Source organism: Haliotis rufescens, unplaced genomic scaffold (assembly GCF_023055435.1).
Source record: "Haliotis rufescens isolate VD_foot unplaced genomic scaffold, xgHalRufe1.0.p SCAF_11, whole genome shotgun sequence".
Lineage (NCBI taxonomy): Eukaryota > Metazoa > Mollusca > Gastropoda > Lepetellida > Haliotidae > Haliotis > Haliotis rufescens.
The window spans coordinates 14,228,254-14,249,662 of record NW_025963791.1 but is presented as its reverse complement, the minus strand read 5'-3'; the positions used below and the strand labels follow the sequence as shown (position 1 = coordinate 14,249,662).

At 39.6% G+C, this 21,409-nt stretch overlaps 2 protein-coding genes across 8 annotated transcripts in view; one reads left to right on the top strand and one right to left on the bottom strand.

Moving 5' to 3' along the window:
• LOC124110636 (set1/Ash2 histone methyltransferase complex subunit ASH2-like) overlaps positions 1–21,409 on the top strand; it is a 104,999-nt gene that overhangs the window by 17,744 nt on the left and 65,846 nt on the right. For both annotated transcript variants that reach the window (XM_048392275.1, XM_048392276.1), the window contains 3 exons: positions 213–290; positions 1,449–1,538; positions 3,097–3,290. In XM_048392275.1, coding sequence (XP_048248232.1) covers positions 213–290; positions 1,449–1,538; positions 3,097–3,290 — 362 coding nt within the window. The remainder of the gene's footprint in view (positions 1–212; positions 291–1,448; positions 1,539–3,096; positions 3,291–21,409) is intronic.
• The window catches only part of LOC124110637 (stress response protein NST1-like), a 54,448-nt gene continuing 39,200 nt past the window's right edge, over positions 6,162–21,409 (bottom strand). For all 6 annotated transcript variants that reach the window (XM_046469958.2, XM_046469956.2, XM_046469959.2 and 3 more), the window contains 7 exons: positions 12,093–12,177; positions 11,414–11,503; positions 10,366–10,720; positions 9,367–9,451; positions 8,735–8,778; positions 8,479–8,564; positions 6,162–8,142 (listed from right to left, as the gene is read on the bottom strand). In XM_046469958.2, coding sequence (XP_046325914.2) covers positions 8,053–8,142; positions 8,479–8,564; positions 8,735–8,778; positions 9,367–9,451; positions 10,366–10,720; positions 11,414–11,503; positions 12,093–12,177 — 835 coding nt within the window. In that variant the 3' untranslated portion in view covers positions 6,162–8,052. The remainder of the gene's footprint in view (positions 8,143–8,478; positions 8,565–8,734; positions 8,779–9,366; positions 9,452–10,365; positions 10,721–11,413; positions 11,504–12,092; positions 12,178–21,409) is intronic.

Here is a 21,409-nt window from a genome sequence, read left to right as displayed (position 1 = left end):
AATAAAGAAGTTGACATCCATAAATTCTCTTCTTTATGTGTATCACTTTTAAATGCCATTCAAAGACTTGATTTACATGACATGTTCAGGGAAAATTTCCGTCATCAAAGGAAATGAATAGTGGTCTTATGCTGATTTCATGGTGCTGTTGAGACTTGGTGATGAAAACTGATTGTGTTCCTTAATCTGAGTGTTATGTGTTCCTGTTCCAGCTCCCCAGTTGAAAGTGTCGGATGACCGGCTGTCGGTGACGGGGGAGAAGGGATACAGTATGATACGTTCAACTCATGGTACGGCACGCAGTTCACAACCTTGCTTGTGTTTTCTTCTGAATTAATTATGTGCATTTTTATAATGCGCCAAATCCACACCCTAAATACACTCAAAGCATTACATTATTATCCCAGTGAATGGATCCGTGTTCACTTGAATTTCATTGATATATACTACATTAAAAAGGTTAAGGATCACACAATTTTTTCACATTACTGTAGTTAATCTGTCATGTAATGTGAAAGAATCCTGTGATCCTTAACATTTTTTTAGTAGTATAGTTGATGACATGTCATCAAACCCTGATGGTGTCAATCGTGGCTCATATCAGTCATTGGATTATCTGGTCCTTACTCGATTATTTACACGTTGAAATATTGCTGAGTATGGTGCTAAACAACAAACTAACAGTTTCTCATGCAAATATGGTAAACCTCAGTTTACAAATCAATGAGAGTCAGGTGAATTACAGTGCCTGTGACTGTTGAATTATTCAAAACACATAACAGAGACGTTATAAGAGGCGACTAACGGGATCGGGTGGTCAGACTCGCTGACTAGGTTAATGCATTGCATCGTATCCCAATTGCGTGGCTCGATGCTCATGATGTCAATTACTGGATTGTCTTTCTAGACTTGATTATTTACAGACCGCCGTCATACAGCTGGAATATTGCTGAGTGCGGCGTTAAAAAACAAACAAACAATCAAACAACCAAACATAACGGAGAACATGGGCTTACATGCCAGTTTCCCCATGAAGATCCGGTTTAGAATTAGTCTTCAGCAACCTATGCTTGTCGTAAGAGTGTGCTAAAAGGTGGTCAAACTTGTTGACTTGGTTCATGGATGGCATTGTATCCCATCTATTGAGATTGATGCTCATGATGTCAATCACTGGATTGTGTTGACCCAGACTAGTTTGTTTATAGACCACCATCATATAGCTGTAATACTGCTGAGTGCAGCGTTAAGCAAGAAACAAACAAGCCAATTTGATAAATATTGATACTTGCAGATGGCAAATTAAACCAAATAAAATATGGGCCAGGAGAGAAAAAACTAAGAAAGGCCAGCTAACAAACCAAGCTCTTATTTTCGTATCACAATGAGATGTTATGCTTGTTTCTCCAAGGTGAAATATGATTTGACACAGGGCTGATATTTGCCTGTAGGAGTGCAGTGCGGTCGATGGTACTTTGAGGCCAGGATCACAGACATGCCGCCCGAGTCAGCTGTACGGATAGGCTGGTCGCAATCCCTCGGTGAGTAGCTTCACAGTGTCGTCAACCAGTGCATAAACTCACAACAGTTTCATTGAAAGTTGCTCTCACAGTTTGTATCTTGTTTAAATCCTGGCTGCCATGGCGGATAGACTTCTGTATATATTGAGTTTTATGGTCTTATTGTCACATAAACTGATTGGACCCCTGAAGATCTGGGGTAGAATAGGTCTTCAGCAACCCATACTTGCCATAATAGACGACTATGCTTGTCGTAAGAGGCAACTAGCGGGATTGGATGGTCAGGCTCGCTGACTTGGTTGAAGCATGTCATTGATCCCGATTGTGTTGATCGATGCTCATAATATCAATCACTGGATTGTCTGGCACAGACATGATCATTTACAGACCGCCGTCATATAGCTGGAATATTGCTGAGTGCGGCGAAAACATCAAACCAAACCAAACCATAAACTGATTGATATCATTGCATATATCTAATAAACATCAAGGTGAGCTGATGGCCCTAGTATCAAGGCTTCAATGATAACTGCTCATGTGTGTTGGTTGGTCAAAAAAGGGAAAAATTCCTCATACTGGTTTCCCCTCTGATACGGTTAGTCTATTTGTAGAATTTGTTATAACCAGGATTTGAAGAATTGTCCCTGATATCTCTCTTTGATCTGATTCCGTTGTCAACTCATTCTTATCCATAGTCAAATGCAGTGTGTGGGTTTGTATGAACCCATTATTTGATTTTCTGCATTTATTCTAAGTGAGTGAGTGAGTATGGTTTTACGCCGCTTTTAGCAATATTCCAGCAATATCACGCAAGGGGGACACCAGAAATGGGCTTCACACATTGTACCCATGTCGGGAATCGAACCCGGGTCTTCGGGGTGACGAGCGAATGCTTTAACCACAAGGCTACCCGACCGCCCCATTTATTCTAAGGAAATACACCCTGGGATTCCAATTTAGAATTATCCCCAGCAACCTATGCTGGTTGTAAGAGGCGACCAAATGGATCTGGTGGTCAGGCTCTGTTCTTGGTTGATTGTGTGTCATCATATTCCGATGTGGGTCGCTACTCACAATATCGATCATTGGCTTGTCTGGTCCATACTCGATTATTTACAGTCCCTACGTTGTATAGATGGAATATTGATGAATGCGATGTGGAACAAATAAACAAACTAAAGGGATATATTCGTCTGTTCACTTATTTTGGCATTGCAGTATTTTCTTCATACAGTGTTTTGTTTAATAGGATTGCTGGGTTCCCTTTTCAATTACCAGGATTTGAAACTAACACAAGTTTGCTAGTCATAGAATAAGAGTAAAACTCAGGAAAAACTAGAGAAATTTCTTTATGTACTACCACTTTTAACATTAGGTAGATAACAGCTCTGCAGCAGAACATATTTGCAGATGAGTGATTGTTTACTTTACTTCAATTTACTATGCAACAAAATTTGTAACTTTACAAAGAATGAGGCTGTACATTCCATCTCACAAATATTTCAGTTCTGTACCGGGTATTGTAATATTTCAATAGTTGTCAATGAGGTATCCTCAGAGTACAGTTCCCTCTGTCCAGGTAATCTCCAAGCTCCATGCGGGTATGACAAGTTCAGCTACTCATGGCGGTCCCGGAAAGGCACACGCTTTCACCAGAGTCACGGCAAACATTACAGCGAGGACTTTGGCAAGGGCGACGTCCTTGGCTTCTACATCCACCTCCCCCCTCCAGGAGACTCGGGGAAGCTGCTACCTCCCACCTTCAAGGACAGGGTGAGTACCTGACAGCTTCATGTGCTTGGTTCTCAGGCAGGAGAACATATGGATATTTTTGCCTCATTGGTAATTACACCAGAACAAAACTATTTGACAGGTAGAAAACAAACAATAGGTGATTGTGTTTGCAAAAACAGAAGCAGTCCTTTTACTGATATTTCCTTACAAAGCTCCCAAAATCTTTACATATCATATACTTCCAGATCTTGGCCTAAATAAAAAATAAATTGTACAAGATCCAACAATTATCCAAGTCTCAGGATTGTACAAAGGTTGTGATAGTGGAACATTAACTGGCAATGAGTGATGACACGGTTTCACAAAAACATCATTCATGACTTTAACCTTTGACTTGTTTTGACCTTTTCAAAGTTTAATGATAAATGTGTCAATCCTTTTTGAAAGAGTGTAACCACAAACCTTTCTGTGAGGTTTAATGTCTAATGACCTTGACCTTTAGCCTTTTCATGACATATGCCAAAGGAATTCCCCAGGGTAATTTGGAAGAAGTGGCAAGGCAGTCAAAGTGTCCCGTTAACAGGGCTTCTAGTTATCTGACAGCACTTCACACTTGCACTTGAATCATTTTTTGAGAGTCTTTACCTGAGAACCAAGTGTTTTACCCATTTAGCCTTTTGTGTATGTATGCATTGGATGTTTTCATTTGCAGGGCAGTTCAAACAGTGTGTCAAACTTGATTATAGGGGACTGTCATTGTTTACATCGTCTTATCATGTGTTTTGTGACAAGGGGATGGAGAGTTATGAGAAGGAGTTTGTGTATTGCATTGAAACCAGACACTCAGAGGACAAGATGTTGTTGGTGGTCTTAGTGTTGACTGGATTACTGAAGAATGGCATGCTTGTTTCAACCATACAACAGTAACAGATCAGCCCAGATCAGCCCTTTGTGATTTGTTCAGCAGAGCTTGAGTTATCTATGTGAAATAATTCCAAACTGTGTCTAGCTAACCCTTACCTTTCCACACAAGAACAATCTTAGAACACTCTCAATACCTCTGAGCTCTCTATACCATATGACATCACTAATCCCTGTGTTATGTGTAATTCATCATGCTTTCTTTGGTCTGATGTCATGAAACTGGGCACCTCAAATTATGTGCACATGACCCTTTTATATTTTACAGGAATACGTCATTAATTTATGTAAAATCATGACTGTCATCAGAGTTGTGAGATTTTATATATTTAAACTAGTTTATGCGTCTGTGTTTCAACTTTGATAAATTTATGGGACCAGGGTGCAGCCTGGATTTGTCTGGTGCAACTAGGTTTCTGTCACTTGCAGCATGTTAAGCACTGATTTCACACTTCCAATGTTCAACAAGGGTTTACATGGCTCAAAAGTAGGACTAGGGCTGTTCTCTCATAATGGACATTATGATCGGTCACTTCCTCATTCTCCAAGAGGGGGCACAGGTGGCCCAGTCGTCTAAGGCGCCGCGATTCGAAGTGCAGAGTTGTGTCCCTTGGGTGCGCCAGAAACCTATGATTGTGGGTTCGAATCCCGATTTGCCCCGATTATGTTTCTAGGTTTGTCAACACCATACCCATGCTCTCGTGTTTCACCGAAGTGGTAAATGTCCGAGGCCTGCATTACTTTCAGCTTTCCTCCCGCATTAAGCTGACACGCCGCAATATAACTGTAATACTGCTAAAAGCGGCGTTAAAGCCAACTCACTTACTTACTCTCCAAGACATTTTATGCACCTTGTGGAAGAATAATTGCTGAATCTGCATGCCGTATTCCCCATATTAAGTGGCCTGCCCCTCAAGTGCCCCCTGACCAACTTCTAGACCAATTTGTAAGCAATGGCTTTCGAAGACTGAACAGTCTGTACTTTCTCCTGTATATTACAGATTCTGTTACAGAAAACAGGCATGTAGAAGGGCTGTATATAATTGCATTGTAACTATTATAAGAAACAGTTTTTATTTCTTTGAAGTTAGAACTACTTTTGTTCATTATCTGTAGATCATTGATAACAAAATTAACTTGTTTCTGGTTTTAATTATTAAGTGCCCTTTTATCAATCTTGCACTCACCATACAGTTTTGTAGTTTTGTGTTAGGCATTTCTTTTCCATACCAAAGACCTGATTCACTTTCTCATATGTGCAGGACTTGTTAATCCCATTGTGGATCTGATAAAATGAAATACCTCGATACTCATTCACTTTTGAACTTTTCACTCAGCACATTGCAGTTTGAAAGGACCTCAGGTTGGAATCCATATTGGCACTGGTTCTGTGCACATGATGTAACCAACCTGGTGGCAGCTGTGAACATGATATGACCTTTCAGATTGTTTCCATTTGCCTTTGTCTTCAGATCTAAGTGTACACCTGATTTCTGTTTAGCACAGTATGAAGTAGGTAGAGGAATAAACAGTGGATATGATTGGCTATGCGTGAAGTTCAGGCATGTAGATATACAGAGTTATCTCCCTTGATGTGTTTTCTTGCGGTTATTAGTGATACTTATGTACTTGTTTGTCTTGGATTTGAGGCATGGGTGTCCCAGTCGTCTCAGTGTGCAGAGAAAGCTATGATCATTGGTTCAAATCCCCATTCGCCATGATTATGTCGCTAGGTTTGTCAGCACCATACCTATGCTGTTGGTTTCAGCAAAGTCGTAAACATCTGAGACCTGTATCACTTCAGGCTTTGCTCCAACATTAAGCGGTTTTGTGATGTAAATGGAATACTGTGCAAAGTGGCATTAAACCCATCTCACTCACTCACTCACTCACTCACTCACTTGCTCTCTCTTTTGGTATGTGTTCAGCATAAACAAGCAGGGAGGGCATTTGATCACTTACACGCACAAAAAACAGTAAAGATTTGGGTGAGTTAACCAAGTTTATTTAGTTGGTAAGGCACCATTATAATGGTTTAAAAAATACACCATATTCTGTACAAGCTTAAGTAGTTGACCTACTTGCGAATAACAAGCAAAACATCCTGTCAACCGAGAGAGGGAAACAGTGCTATGTACATCACATCGATAGCAGTGGACATAGTCAGTAGTCATGTGACCTGGTCAGGTATGTCTTGCATAGGTTCGTACTGCAACTCGCGCAGGAGTATTGCACAGTGTCTGCATGACGTGTAGATGTGGGAAAGGTTGAGATCAAGTTTGGTATTTTATGATGTACCAAGACATTTGATTGCAGGAGTTTCCATGCTTACTTATTTGTAATTTCTAATCTGAGTTTGTGACATTGTTGTGTATTTCTGGTTATGATTTTATGAAACACAAGATTCTGTGATGTCAGGAAATCAAGAAATAGATTTATGTCAAGTGAACATGCATGTTTTGGCAGAATATTTTGACACCTGTCAATCATCTCTATCATATACAGCACTGTAGATCACAAGGTTGTCGTCAACATGTTTCAACACAGATCAACACAATTGTTAATAGCACTTCTACATAAAGACAGAAGAAAATAAGACCAATGACTGAGTTTTGTGGTGTTGAGGATAATAAACAGTAAAAGCTATCTGATTTCGAGGGTCAAGTTCATCTTTAATATCTAGTGGACTTATTTTCTTGCTAGTTTCCACATACTGAATGTTTTTACTTCTTTGAGAAATATTTTCCTTCAACAGATTTGTGTGCATTTTTCTTCTTCTTTTCTTGGAACTATTATACAGAAGAAATGTTATTTCAACTTCCAGTTTGACAATACCACCAGTTATCTCCCTTTGCAGTGGTGGTTTGCGTTAACAGGATGCTAGCAATAGTACTGACTAGGCCCCAATATTTCAGGCAGCAGGAAATGATGGGATGAGCAAGACAACAAACAAACTGTCATACAAACTTAACACAATTAACTGAAGTAACCATGGTAACAATGGGTATATATGATGTCAACAATGGCGTAACAGTAAGGTAGCCCTATCATTCCATCTGCCGACTCTCACGCCAATAATGCTTAACATGTGCCTGAGTCAGTGTTTGGCCAGCCGCTTTCATTGGACGCTTGATGCACGGCTGCAGATCTACGGGACTACACTACATGCTTTCAGACGTTCTCTGACGTTCAATTAATTATCTTTTCTAACTGGAGCTAAGTGAGGCAAGCCATTTCCAGGTTGGATCTGTTTCGTAAAACAGTCTTGCTGCTACAATTGTCATAACTTATACTTAAAAATGTACACCGACGACAGTTGTAACACTAAGATTTCACAAAGATGTTGTCACCAACATTTATGTTTGTTTCTGAGTGTTGTGACTTGTCAGCCTTTGTTTGGTTGAGTCTGTTTCCAACAGCAGGCTTACTGTTATGTCAGTCATAACTCTACCCTTAGATGTAGACTTCAACAGTTGTAGCAGTATGATTGCTTTACAAAAAACAAACCAGAAGCAGTTTTGTGTGACTTTCGAAGCGATCTTGCTGTTAAGAGTTGTAACTCAAGTCTTTTGGACATTACTACAGCTGTGGTACTAAGATTGCTTTGTGAAACCGGGCCCTGGTTTGGATTTGTTACATTGACACTTTCTTGCATTGATCTGCAAGTAGTTATATCTGTATGATATGTTATTTACCTTGAAGGTTTAGATTTTAGAAATGAAAGTGGGGTAATCCAGACAGTATTGTTTCCGATCCAGACTGATGTCTGAGACCAATATGGTGTCACATGATTGTTCTCAAGGCACTGGATATCACAATGATATGTCTACAGCGACATTGACAGGAGTAGTCTATGGGCACGTGGGGATCCTCCGGGCAGTCAGACATGCGTCTGCTTCACGCCAAGCAGATTCTTTGTAGGGTCAGAATGAGATCGTTCTCGACTTTGAGGCTCCATGTCATCATCACTCTGCAAGAGAGAAAAAGACATTCTTTAGGTGTTTGCTGAATGGTTATAATGATTAATACTTGACTTTGTTAAAACACTTAAGCATCAGATACTTGGAAAAAAGATTATGTTTGTGATTGAGATAATGATAAAACAATGACTACTTTAACTGATAAAAATAAAAAACCGAGGATAACTCTCTTTTGCTGATATTGGAGTTCTGTGTATAATTTGTATAAAACATCTCCAAATTTAGAGCAGTTCAAGTAAATTATTTTCAGCCATCCTCATCCACACAGTGTTGTGGTGTTCATCCTGCTGTTGTGCACATACGGATGGTGTTTCAGTGTTACCTACCCCTGAGGGCACCACCTTGTTTGTGGCCAGGTTCCGAGCACTCTGGCAAGTTGGGGGCTTGTCTTCTTTTAACCTCGTTTTCAGAGCTGAAAATAGCATCAGGCCATGACAGATTATTTATGGTAATGTGAAGGAATAGGGTGTTCTTTAACTTCTTTTGAGTAGTATATGTTACGTTTGATTAGCTTAGTCCACAAAGTGACATTAAATGTCTCCTTTAGAATATGCTAGATATACCAGTGTATAGTATACTTACATTTAACAAGTTGGTCCATCTGTTCCCCGTGCACTGAAGGAACCCTGAAGAAAGGAAGACTTGTTGAAGTGGTTTATTTAATATTGTATTATACATTCTGGGCATCAATACTGTAAATTGTAGGTGGATGTGATAAAAAACGTGAGAACTGGCACAAAAACTATATTCAATTCTCTGGAATCTGATCCTCCCACGACGGGATTAAATATGTTAAGTGAGAACAGTAGATACAACACATAATAGGGATTCTTCTAGACCTGCCCAGAAGATGATATTCAGTCCCTAGTCAACAGCAAATGTCACTAAAAATTCCCCAATTCATGTTTATATAGTTATAGTTAGTGTGATAGCTTAGTTGAGGTGATTTGTATTTCACTGATAACAGGGCCAGAAAGAGGAATAGGCTTTCGTCCCTAGTTTTGTGTTATTGCAGTGAATGTAATGTTAAAATACGGTATGAGGGTCCCTCAGAAATTTAGAAAAAGAGAACTGTAAGAATCTCAAGTTTGAACAAAATAACAGTTTTCCCACACTTTGTTAGGAATCAAAGATAATTCCTTCACAACTGATGTGAAAAGGTTGATTTGAGTGTTGGATTCTTTGATGGTAGAAGGAAAAGGGTGTCCACTCACAAAAACTTCCTCTGCTCCTTGTTGGCGCTGGTTGGTCTGAGACTGGCCCCTTCTTTGGAGGACGTGGGAGGGGAGGACTGGGGCGCTGCAACAGATTGGCACACTTCACATGAAAGACTGACTTAATGTTTCTTGACAAATGTGTTTGATAGTTTGTTGTCTGTTGAAAAATGTAAGATTGTCTACACTGTCCTTGAGTTGTGTTTCATGTTCTGCATTAGTTAAGCTGAATACCATTAAAACCTAGTCAACTCCTTGATACTGATAGTAATGTGACTGCGCCTCATGGGCAGCTTGGGTTGTATACTTCCCAGGAAGCTGAGAATTAAAATCGGTTGCACACTGATCCATTGACCAGAGTAATAATGAGTGCTTTGAGAATACTTTGGGGTGTGGATTTGGCAATAAGCGCATCATATCTACTGCTTTTATCAAATCATGACATCATTAGGACCATGTGGTCGCAATAGTCTGTGGTGGTTTACTGTCAGTCCTCTTGCCTTGAGTGAGTATGGTTTTATGCCGCATTTAGCATTTCCAGCAATGTCATGGCACGGTACTCCAGAAATGGGCCTCACAGAATGTGGGGGATCGCACTTGTGGATTAATCAATAGGGTTAACTACAGATAACTAAGACCGCTCTGTGCAGCGGGGCCCAGGACGTCAGTAGTTGAGTGTTTGTTTGTTTGTTTGTTTGTTTGCTTGTTTGTTTGCTTGCTTGTTGTTTAACGCCGCACTCAGCAATATTCAAACTATTTGATGGCGGTCTGGACCAGACAATCCAGTGATTGACATCATGAACATCAATCCACGCAATTGGGATACGATGAAATGCATCAACCAAGTCAGCAAGCCCCACCACCCGATCTCATTAGTTGCCTCTTACGACAAGCATAGTTTCTTTACGGAAAGGTTTCTTTGTTTATGTTATTAGGTACATTATCATCATCATCATAATATGTCATAAATAAAAATGTCATCAAATATATTTCACTTACAAGATCTGACAGGAATTTTACTGGTCTTCTTCTCACTGGGATCTTCTATTTTCACAGTCGGATCTATTTGCATAAATATATTCCCTCCATTAGACTGAACGCTCTTCACCTTAGGCTCTTCTGGCACCTCCTTGGATGGCGTCTCTGGCTCAACCACTACAGGAGTTGTCTCCCTTTTGTCCCTCACCTCAGCAAACATGCTGTCCACTATTAGTTTGGCCGCCTCAAATGAATTCCGCTTTTCCTCCTGTTTGGTCGGTTCACAGAGTTCATCCTTGCTGTCTTTCTTCTCAGGAGAACTGCGCTGAGATCCAGATTTACTTTTAATACTGCCTTCAGCTTCTTCTTTTATCAGCTGAAAGAACATCACAAAATTAGTTAATTCTAGTATTGTTGATTAATGGTTTGTCTTTATTTAATTCTGCTGTGGTCTAGTGGTAAAGTGTCTGCACACAGAGCAGAAGGTCGGGGTTCGATCCCCGGCTGTATCATACCAAAAGACGTTTAAAGATGGTACTTGTTGTTATCCTGCCTGGCGCTCGGCATTAAGAAGCTAAAACAAGGACTGGTCGTTTCTGAGTCAGTATACTGTGTCTGAGTGGGGTATTCATATTAAACTGTGGCATTGTATTTCAGTGGGCTAGCACTATACATCGGCATCAGTCACCCCATTTCACCTCACATCGCCTCCTTACTTAACTGCTGTAGTGAATGTTATGTGTCAGTCAGCAACATTACTGCTACATTACAGCTACATCAAGGCAGAATGTAATTTGTGTCTTGGGCTGAGAACTAGTGATTCGATTCTTAAGCTATTCACGTCACAGGGTCACAGACTATTGGTCAAGCCACACACTGTGACCTGCCAATCCCCGATTTTAGTGGACTTTTATGTGCTTGGGGAACATGCCTCTCTTTAATACATAGAGACGTTGTATGACAAACAGTGAGAAACAGAAATACTACAAACTTAGTTTTTATATGAAATATTTAAATGCCTGTCTTTGCTTAGTATTTGCCATGCCTGTGTGAGACCAAGGTTACTTACTGCGAAGCCATCTTCCTTGGAAGCTGCGGCCTTCACTCGAGGAGCCCGACTCGCTCTGGCTCGGTTCTTTGGAGGTGGAGGTTTTCTGAACTGTGAAATCAAGGGGGAATATTTCAAGTCAGCAAACTTACGTACATTTTGGTGGTGGTGCAGGGGCCGACTAGTGGCCTCAAGGTCAAGGGCACTGCAACTGGCTGATTTGAGTGTGGCTACTAGAGTTTAGGAACATAACAACTAGTCACTTGAGATTTCACTAGTTTCAGACTTATAGACTTACAGAATCCACTACACTAATGCAATTTGATGGGGAAAAGTTGCTTCTTATTGCTTAAATATATAGACATGAATAAGGGCAGGGTCATTTTTAGGGCAGGTGGATCAGGAACAACAAGAAGTTGTTTTAACAAGTCTTAGTTTCAGCCCCATTGATCTACAAGGTTTGGTTGATACAGGTAATATTGACAGGTGAAAATTACTCACAGACTTAGTATCTCTCAAGAAAAAGTTGTTTCTTAACAGTGCTTGATATACAAATATAAATACAGGCAGGGGCAGTTTTAGCTAAAGGTAGGTAGATCAGGAGCAACAAGAAATAATTTTTTCAGCCAGTGCTAGTTTCAGCCCCTTTGAATTAAGGTTTGGTTGATACAGGAAATAATCACAGGTGAAAATTACTCACAGACTTCAGTATCTCTGTTTCTCTCAAGACGACAGAAAAATCACCCAAATCATCATCTTCCAGCAATTTGTCATTTTCTGTTTTTCTGAAAGGAGAATTTTCATAAATGACAAATCAAAATTGTTGCATTAACATACCTACACAGTACCTATGCAAAGAGACACTAAATTGTGATAGCAAGGATTTAATGTTTAAGACATTAGATGGCCACTGGCACCTCTGTCAATCTTAGAGAGGGTCCGTGCTCCATGCCAGTGACCATTCCCAGTCTAAATCTGGATGTTGTTTTAGTGATGTGCAGTGTTTGAAATGAGCACCTGCCCGTAGGCCCATGGCAGATAGATGTCAGGTCTGTAGTTTCAAATGGGTATGGGTCCTTAAGGCCTGCAGTAAATTTACATGCTGATTGATCAAATGTTATTTGACAAATGAGTGCCTGAAGAGTTTAGTCAAGGCATGCAGGTTCTAAAGGCTGATGGTCCTGTGGCAGCCTGGCAATATATTTTGTTTCAGACAGTGGTGACGTGAGTCTAACTGAGACAGTCTTGTATAATTAGGCCAGGAGTGGGTAATCATTTATTGTTAAGTTGATATGCAAGTATATAAATTATATAAGATTTTAGTTTATGGACAACCCTCGTTTACAGACTTGCTGGGGTTGTACTGCATGTTAGCCTGGGCCTAGATAGCTTCGTAAAATCTGTCTTGATGAGAAACTCTGTCAAAGTGTCACATTATTTAAAAATTATAAAATTTTGGCTTCGACTATTGATACAAGATAATAATTTGATTTTGAAAAAAACTTATAGTTTTCAATATAAAAGGGCAGAGAATGGCAACGCTTGCTGGGCACTCAAGGTTAAATCATTGCTGTTTTCTTACGGATTTGCAGAGGTATGGCTTCAACAGGGTGTTGGTAGATCTGACTTATTCTTACATCAGTTTAGGCAAAGGAGCGTAGACATTGAAAATCAAGTGTTGCACAATAATTGTGAATCTTGTTCTAAGCTTGAATTGTTCTCTGCAGTAAGGGATAAATTTCATATAATAACTGGATTCGATTAATTGATGTAACATTATTTCGAATTAATATCTTGAATTTTCTTGGATCCAATCAGCGTCTTATGGTTGAAACAGGCAGATACCATAATATACCAAGACATGAACGTTTCTGTCCCCTCTGTGTTGTAATGCTATCGAAGATGAGTTCCACTTTTGTATGGTGTGTCCGTTCTATCTTGATCTGCGGTCTAATCTCATACCCAATTATTATCACATGTTTCCAAGTCGTGAGAAAATGTCCTTATTATTCAGCTCGACTTGTCGAAATCAAAGTATTTGCAACAATTTAGCAAAATATGTATTGCTTGCTGGTAAGAAACGTAATTCCATTTTCAAGGGAATACCTGTGTCATATAATTAACTCCAATAATAACAGTTTGAATACTGCATTGTAAATCTTATAATTCAGCGCTCTGTCATATTTGTATGCCATCATACTCTGCACGTGTATAATGGGCCGGTGGCCTCATTACCTGAATAAAAAGCATCAATCCCAATCCCTGGGCCTAGTCTTCCTTACAGAGTACACGCTGACATTATGTTGGTTTTCTGGAGTTTGGCCTCATTGAACATTCCTGTGTTACATGAAATATCTAAATGGCTGTCTTGCGTGTCTTAAGTTATAATATCTTTGTTTAAAAATTTGATTGATTTATTGATATTCAAGTTGGGCACCTTCAAGCTTGTGAAATGTTTCAATAACTTTACGATCCAAGTTACAAAGTTTCATGTGGAGTTCACAGGTCTGCTACAATTTGTGTATTGTGAGTGCATAATATTTCCAATGGGCTTTGAATGTTTGCATTATGTTGCTATGTTTAAAGGTTAAGGGTGAGTATGGCCCACACAATACCTCGTATCAGTCGTCACCTTGCTCTGTTGTTGTGTGAGAGCGGCAAGACATGGGTGCAACTCGGACATGTGTCTGGCTCCCTGCCAGGGCAAACATGGACAACGGCATAGACCACCAAATAGCTGGGACGCCCACAAATGCTCAAGTTAATTGCCTCCATGCCAAATATATAGGCCATTATGTCATGATGGTACGACTTATGCAGGAAGGATGTGTTGTGTCAAGATGTTCTCTGGCGGGGAAGATTATCATACCCACTGACAGAAGCCAGCATTGACTGATATTTAATGCATAACTTTCCTCTGTGTGGGATTCAATCTTTCATAAACAGAGAATGCCATAGTTTGAAACAGAAAAGGCAAAGTTTCTGATCTTTTGTGTGTGTGAGTGAGTCAGTATGGTTTAATGTTGCTTTTAGACATATTCCAGCAATATCTTGGCAGGGGACACCAAACATTTGCCACACGTTGTACCATGGGGAATTGAACCAAGGCCTTCAGCATGGTGGTTGAACCTTTAACCACAAGGCTACCCCAATCACACTGATCTTTTGAATATATTTATATTGATAATCATTGTCCCAAAGCAACTTGTGATATATTCCCATGTATACTAGTGAGATGATGAAATTACTGAATCCTGGTGTTATATGTCCGTATCTACCAGTGAGGTGATGTGGCTACTCTAGTGAGACCATGGGTCTCTGACTATCCTCTCTTCCTATGTGTTATTGCTGTATCTACCAGTGAAGTGATGTGGTTACTCTAGTGAGACCATGGGTCTCTGACTATCCTCTCTGCCTATGTGTTATTTCTGTATCTACCAGTGAAGTGATGTGGTTACTCTAGTGAGACCATGGGTCTCTGACTATCCTCTCTGCCTATGTGTTATTTCTGTATCTACCAGTGAAGTGATGTGGTTACTCTAGTGAGACCATGGGTCTCTGACTATCCTCTCTGCCTATGTGTTATTTCTGTATCTACCAGTGAAGTGATGTGGTTACTCTAGTGAGACCATGGGTCTCTGACTATCCTCTCTGCCTATGTGTTATTTCTGTATCTACCAGTGAAGTGATGTGGTTACTCTAGTGAGACCATGGGTCTCTGACTATCCTCTCTGCCTATGTGTTATTTCTGTATCTACCAGTGAAGTGATGTGGTTACTCTAGTGAGACCATGGGTCTCTGACTATCCTCTCTGCCTATGTGTTATTTCTGTATCTACCAGTGAAGTGATGTGATTACTCTAGTGAGACCATGGGTCTCTGACTATTATCTCTGGCTGTGTTATATTTCTGTATCTACCAGTGAGGTGATGTGGTTATCCGGATAAGATTGAAGGTCTCAAATTAACATGCTGTTACACCAGACAGGGAATACACAACTGATCTGAGACTGACCACATAATCAGATTCCCTGGTGTGTAACATCGTTGTAGCTGGCTGCCTAGATGGAATGCTTGTCAGAGCTGTGTTATGTAAATACAGGCATCAGAAGGAGTAGGACTGTAATCTGGTGGAGTTGTATTGACAGAGGCCGGGGAAACCTTCAGCACATGCTGTTGCATTGTCTCACATTGTATTTTAGTCTTATGTCATTTGAAATGTGCATTCCTGGACATAAGGAGTTGAAGGCCAATCAAATAAGTTTGTTAATCGAATATAACTTGCACATGTACAGTAATAACCACTGCTCTGTGATAAGATTGGGATTTATTACTGGGTTGAATACTGTTTGGAATACTGGGTTGAATACTGCATTGATTACTGGGTTGAATAATGTTTTAAATACTGCATTGATTTCTGGGTTGAATACTGTTTTAAATACTGCATTGATTACTGGGTTGAATACTGTTTTAAATACTGCATTGCTTTCTGGGTTGAATACAGGGTTGACTACTGCATTGATTTCTGTGTTGAATACTGCATTGATTACTGGGTTGAATACTGCATTGATTACTGTTTTGAATACTGCATTGAATAATGTTTTAAATACTGCATTGATTTCTGGGTTGAATACTGTTTTAAATACTGCATTGATTACTGGGTTGAATACTGTTTTAAATACTGCATTGCTTTCTGGGTTGAATACAGGGTTGACTACTGCATTGATTTCTGTGTTGAATACTGCATTGATTACTGGGTTGAATACTGCATTGATTACTGTTTTGAATACTGCATTGAATAATGTTTTAAATACTGCATTGATTTCTGGGTTGAATACTGTTTTAAATACTGCATTGATTACTTGGTTGAATACTGTTTTAAATACTGCATTGCTTTCTGGGTTGAATACAGGGTTGAATACTGCATTGATTTCTGGGTTGAATACTGCATTGATTACTGGGTTGAATACTGCATTGATTACTGTTTTAAATACTGCATTGATTACTGTTTTCAATACTGCATTGAATACTGTTTTCAATACTGCATTACTGGCCTGATTTTAGCCCATGTTTCATTGTAACGAACAATAGATCATGGGCAGATTGCACTTTATCAACCAGGCTTTATAGTGTTTTGTGTTATATCTGTTCAAATGTTCTCATGTTGTTGTGAAAAACAGGGAATATGTAACTCAATAAACCCCAGCAATTCACTCTGGCTTTTTAACCTAAATATTGTTCAAAGAACATATTTTGTCATGCCGTTTATCGTCAGGAAATAGAGTGCCTTTTAGTTATGTTGTAATTAGAACTAAGTCACTTTTCCTTATGTATTTGTTTAGGAGCTAATTTAAGAAATGCTTCCTTCTAAAGTTCATTTGATTAGTTACTTAGGTTATAATTAGTGTGGCAGATGTTGTGAAAGTACATCAAAAGTTCGTGGAAGACTAATAAGAGTAAGGTTGCATTTTAATGATAATGGGACTGGTTTTCTGAGTTGATATGGTGTTTCTACTTTCTGTCTGAGAGAGAGATTGAGATGTAGACGTTGTGCTGACTTGGTATGGTCATGTGTAGTGCACAGGAAGCCAGGCCCAGTCTGGCTGGCCGTCAGGAGGAAATACGATAACAAGTTGAATAACTCTTGTAACTGTTGGAGATGTAGAGATGATGCAGACAGAGATGTTGTTAGGGTCAGGGTCTTGGGTCAGGAGCAGAATAGATACCGTATTTTCTTGAGTATAGTGCGCACTTTTTTTCGAAAAAACACAGCTGTGTAGAAGGGGGTGCGCATTATACACGAATTATGAGTTTGGATGTTTTTTCCCCCCATGGAAAGACATTACTGTGAGCACGAAACACCGGGAATACCATGTCAACAAATCCATACTGAAGTACGCAAAATACTTATGTAATTACACTGTCTGGCTATAAAAAGTGTTCTTTGTATATCTGGACTTATGTTTGTAACTTATTTCATTAATTTTATTCAAAATTCCTTATAATATTGTTTTTATAAATTTCGGCGAAATCGTGTGTGAAGCGATCGGAAGATCGCACAACTCACCGTTATTAACAGCAACCACGGTCAGAATACCGCTATTGACGCCTTGAAACAAACTTTAGCTGTGGGACGACTTGTTTAGCAATTGCGAGCAGTTTGAGGAAAGTAGATATGTTTCAACGCGCTGGCACATAGGTGTGCGGGAAATAATGTATATATGTTGTTACACTACGACGAATAAGCTTTAAGAAAATACTGAAATTATGTTTCTGAAAAATATGCACATAGATGTAAATCGCTGTCCAAAATCGGCAAATTTGACTCTTTTAATTTCAATATTTTATGTGCATTTCTCATTTTTTCACAGAAATACTTTGTTTTCCAACAATTTTACTTCCACCTAAAAATATATTACCCACTGCAAAATTGTTTTTCTAATACGTGATGAAAATACTTTTCCTCCTTGTTCTAACCACGAAACTACGCGCTAAATAAATATCGTGCATATTACGGGCATCATTCTGATTCAGACACATTTAGTGTAACAAGACGGATGTTCCGATTGAACATTTTAGTCAGGCATCGGTTACCTCCCTTAATCGGCTTGTCGACCAGTCACTTGTACGCGAGACGGTTCGCGCAGTTTCGAAGAAAGTAAACATGTTTCAACGCGATGGAAAATGGGTGTGCGTTGGTGTGCGTGAAATAATTGATATATTTTGTAACTCTACGATGAATAAGCTTTTAGAAAATACTACGTGTTAGTTTCTGAAAAATATGTACATAGGTGAAAATCGCTGTCAAAAACAGAACATTTTGCTCGATTTTTACACATATTTCTCCCAATTTGACCGTTTATTATTTTTCTTATGACATTTTTTTCATGTCATTCGATAACTAGTAGGATAATCAATAACTGTACTTAATTTTGTTTTATTATTTTCACAAATAACGCTTGTAGAGACATTTTTGTGCAACATGCAGAAATCCATGGTCCACTGACAGACCGTCACGCATACGCGTGACCCCTCTCAGGGGGTCACTTGTACGCGAGACGGGAGAGCCGTCTCGCGTACACGTTACGTCCTCTACTGTTTAGTTGACAGAGAATGGATACATATATCATAAATGACATACTTTGACTCGTTAAAAGTCATATTTGTTTTTGTTTGACGATTCTATGTCAACATGAAATTCTCGCTATCACGTGATTACGTGCGCGTGAGCCTTGACGGTGACTGGTCAGACATGTTCCATGTAAAAAATAATACCCGGGAATAGCGATCAGCTGCTTCGCTTAGGGTTATTATTATTTTAAATATGTTTAGTAAAGGTTGCATATAACTAAGAAAATAATGGAATATATTATTCCTGATAAATAAAATAGTTTCAGATACAATTGTTGCCGATCCTTGCATTAAAAATCTTATAAAGTTATATCATTTGGTGTGACTTGACCGAATCACCGGTCGATTCCAAGAAAACGTGTGTACAGCTGATTGCTGTTTCCAGCTTAGTTTACGAGAAAATACGCAAGGTAATCTTAATCCCTAAATATAAAACAATGCCTAGCAGAACAATAAATACTATTTAAACGGTAAATAAACATGTCTGGTGATTTTTTATCTCAAATTTCGAATTTGTACTGACAAGTTTCTCAGCACCCGTTCGTTTGCCGGACTTCGCTGAAAGGGTACGGTGTAAAAAAATTCTGCGCATAATATTCAAATTTCTTTTTTTCCAAAATATTGAACCCGCTAGAGGGGGGTGCGCATTATACATGGGTGCGCACTATACTCAAGAAAATACGGTATTGTAAAAATGATGGATCCGAAATCTAACAATATTTGCAAAGTTGTAGGATTTTGCAATGTGTACTGTAGCATCTGCTTCTTAGTCTTATGTTGAATAAAGTGCTGTGTAGATAATAGCAGTACAGTGCTATTTCCCGTAACCACTCTCTCACAATCAATCAATCAATCAGTCAACCAATCAACCTCTCACTCAATCAACCATGTAACCACTCGCTCACACTGACTTGAGGGCCAGTGGGGTAGCCTAGAGGTTAAATTGTTCACTTGTAATGGCGAGGACCTGGGTTCAAATCCCAACATTAGCACAATGTGTGAATCCCATTTGTGGTGTTCCCCTGCCATGATATTGCTGGAATATTGCTAAAAGCGACTCACTCACTCTCTCATTGACTTGACCAATCACTGTCTCAACCAACCAACCAATCAACCACTCACACAACCTTGTGACATATGACTGATAGACACTACATGGGACAGCTACAGTTATGAATATGCCAGTCCACCCACCAAGCTGGTAAAAGGAAGAGACAGGGACAGCTACAGTTATGAATATGCCAGTCCACCCACCAAGCTGGTAAAAGGAAGAGACAGGGACAGCTACAGTTATGAATATGCCAGTCCACCCACCAAGCTGGTAAAAGGAAGAGACAGGGACAGCTACAGTTATGAATATGCCAGTCCACCCACCAAGCTGGTAAAAGGAAGAGACAGGGACAGCTACAGTTATGAATATGCCAGTCCACCCACCAAGCTGGTAAAAGGAAGAGACAGGGACAGCTACAGTTATGAATATGCCAGTCCACCCACCAAGCTGCTAAAAGGAAGAGGAAGATCAATTATAAAGGAGTTAAATAAGACATGGTCCCTAGGTTGCTGCAAGCTGTGAAATTAACAGGACTGTTCAGAAAGTCAATATGTATTGTGGCTGACACATCACTGTGTGTTGAAAAACAGAGACGACAATGGCACTGGTTTTCTCCATTGAATCACGGTGCAGAAAGGTTTTGTCCAACTTTCCCTTAGATGGTAGTCGGCTCCTTGTACACCTATCAGAGGATGATTTGATAATAGAAGAAGGGGATGAGGAGCATGGGAGGTGACGACATGATGTGGAGGAGGAACAAGGACCGTAGGTGTTGCACAGGTGTTACCTGCCTGAGTGGGACATGTCAGCCATAGATGTGGTCAGTGTTAACCTGGTGGTAGAGAAAAGTCACGCCACAACAGACTTTAACAGCAACATCAAATACATGCTGTCTTTTATGTCTTACTGCGGTGGCCATGTTATGGAGGATGGAAAGTTTTCGCCCCATAATACCACAGTTTTCATTTGCCATTCACTTTGAACTGGGAAACGTGTGTTGTGTCCCCCCAATGGTGAAGCTTGTTTGGTGCGATGTTTTTGATAGTGTGTGAAAAAGCCTTCTTTGCCCATCAGAATAATTGATTATAGTATTAAGTCTAAAGGCCATCATTTTGTATCAAGGGGAGTGAGTTTTATCGTCTGTGACTATCAGTCCTGTTATTTACCATTTTCACAGTTCTGCTGGAGGTGATGGATCATAAGACATGCATGCTTCTTTCAGAAATGTGTCACAAAATGAAACAGATGCTGTTCTGTCACAACATGAATTAGTTTGTGCTTTGGTTGAACTTCACATTTGGGTCTGTGTTTTAGTGGATTTCACTGTGGCAGTGATGCAGGTGTAGATGAAAGAATGTGATGTATTGTCTTGTAGGTAGATTTGCATACCCTTCATTGTAGAGAGGGTCATGCAGTAGACCATGGCCTCATTCGCTACATGGCTGCCAAACGTTCAGCGAAAACATGGTGTCTGCACAGTGGAATGCATTCTGTATTACCAAAACAAAACCTTATCTGATCTTAAAATGTGACCAACCCGAGACAAGGGACCTTTTCAGTGAAAAATCACATTTTGACTTTGTATCGTATCGGAACATAAAAATACAATTTGCAAACTTCAATTCATATTCGTTACAGTGATAAATGACATATAACTGTTCTTGTAATAGTTGTAGTTTTTAGACATAATTTCTGATGAATTGAAAGTAGACATTACGAACTAATGAGAGAAAAATAAGAATTTTCGTATAGTCCGCACACATGGTAATCTTCACTGCAGTAAGTTGACGTCAGACGTCTTACAACGTCACAGCACCATTGTATCCTATCACCCATA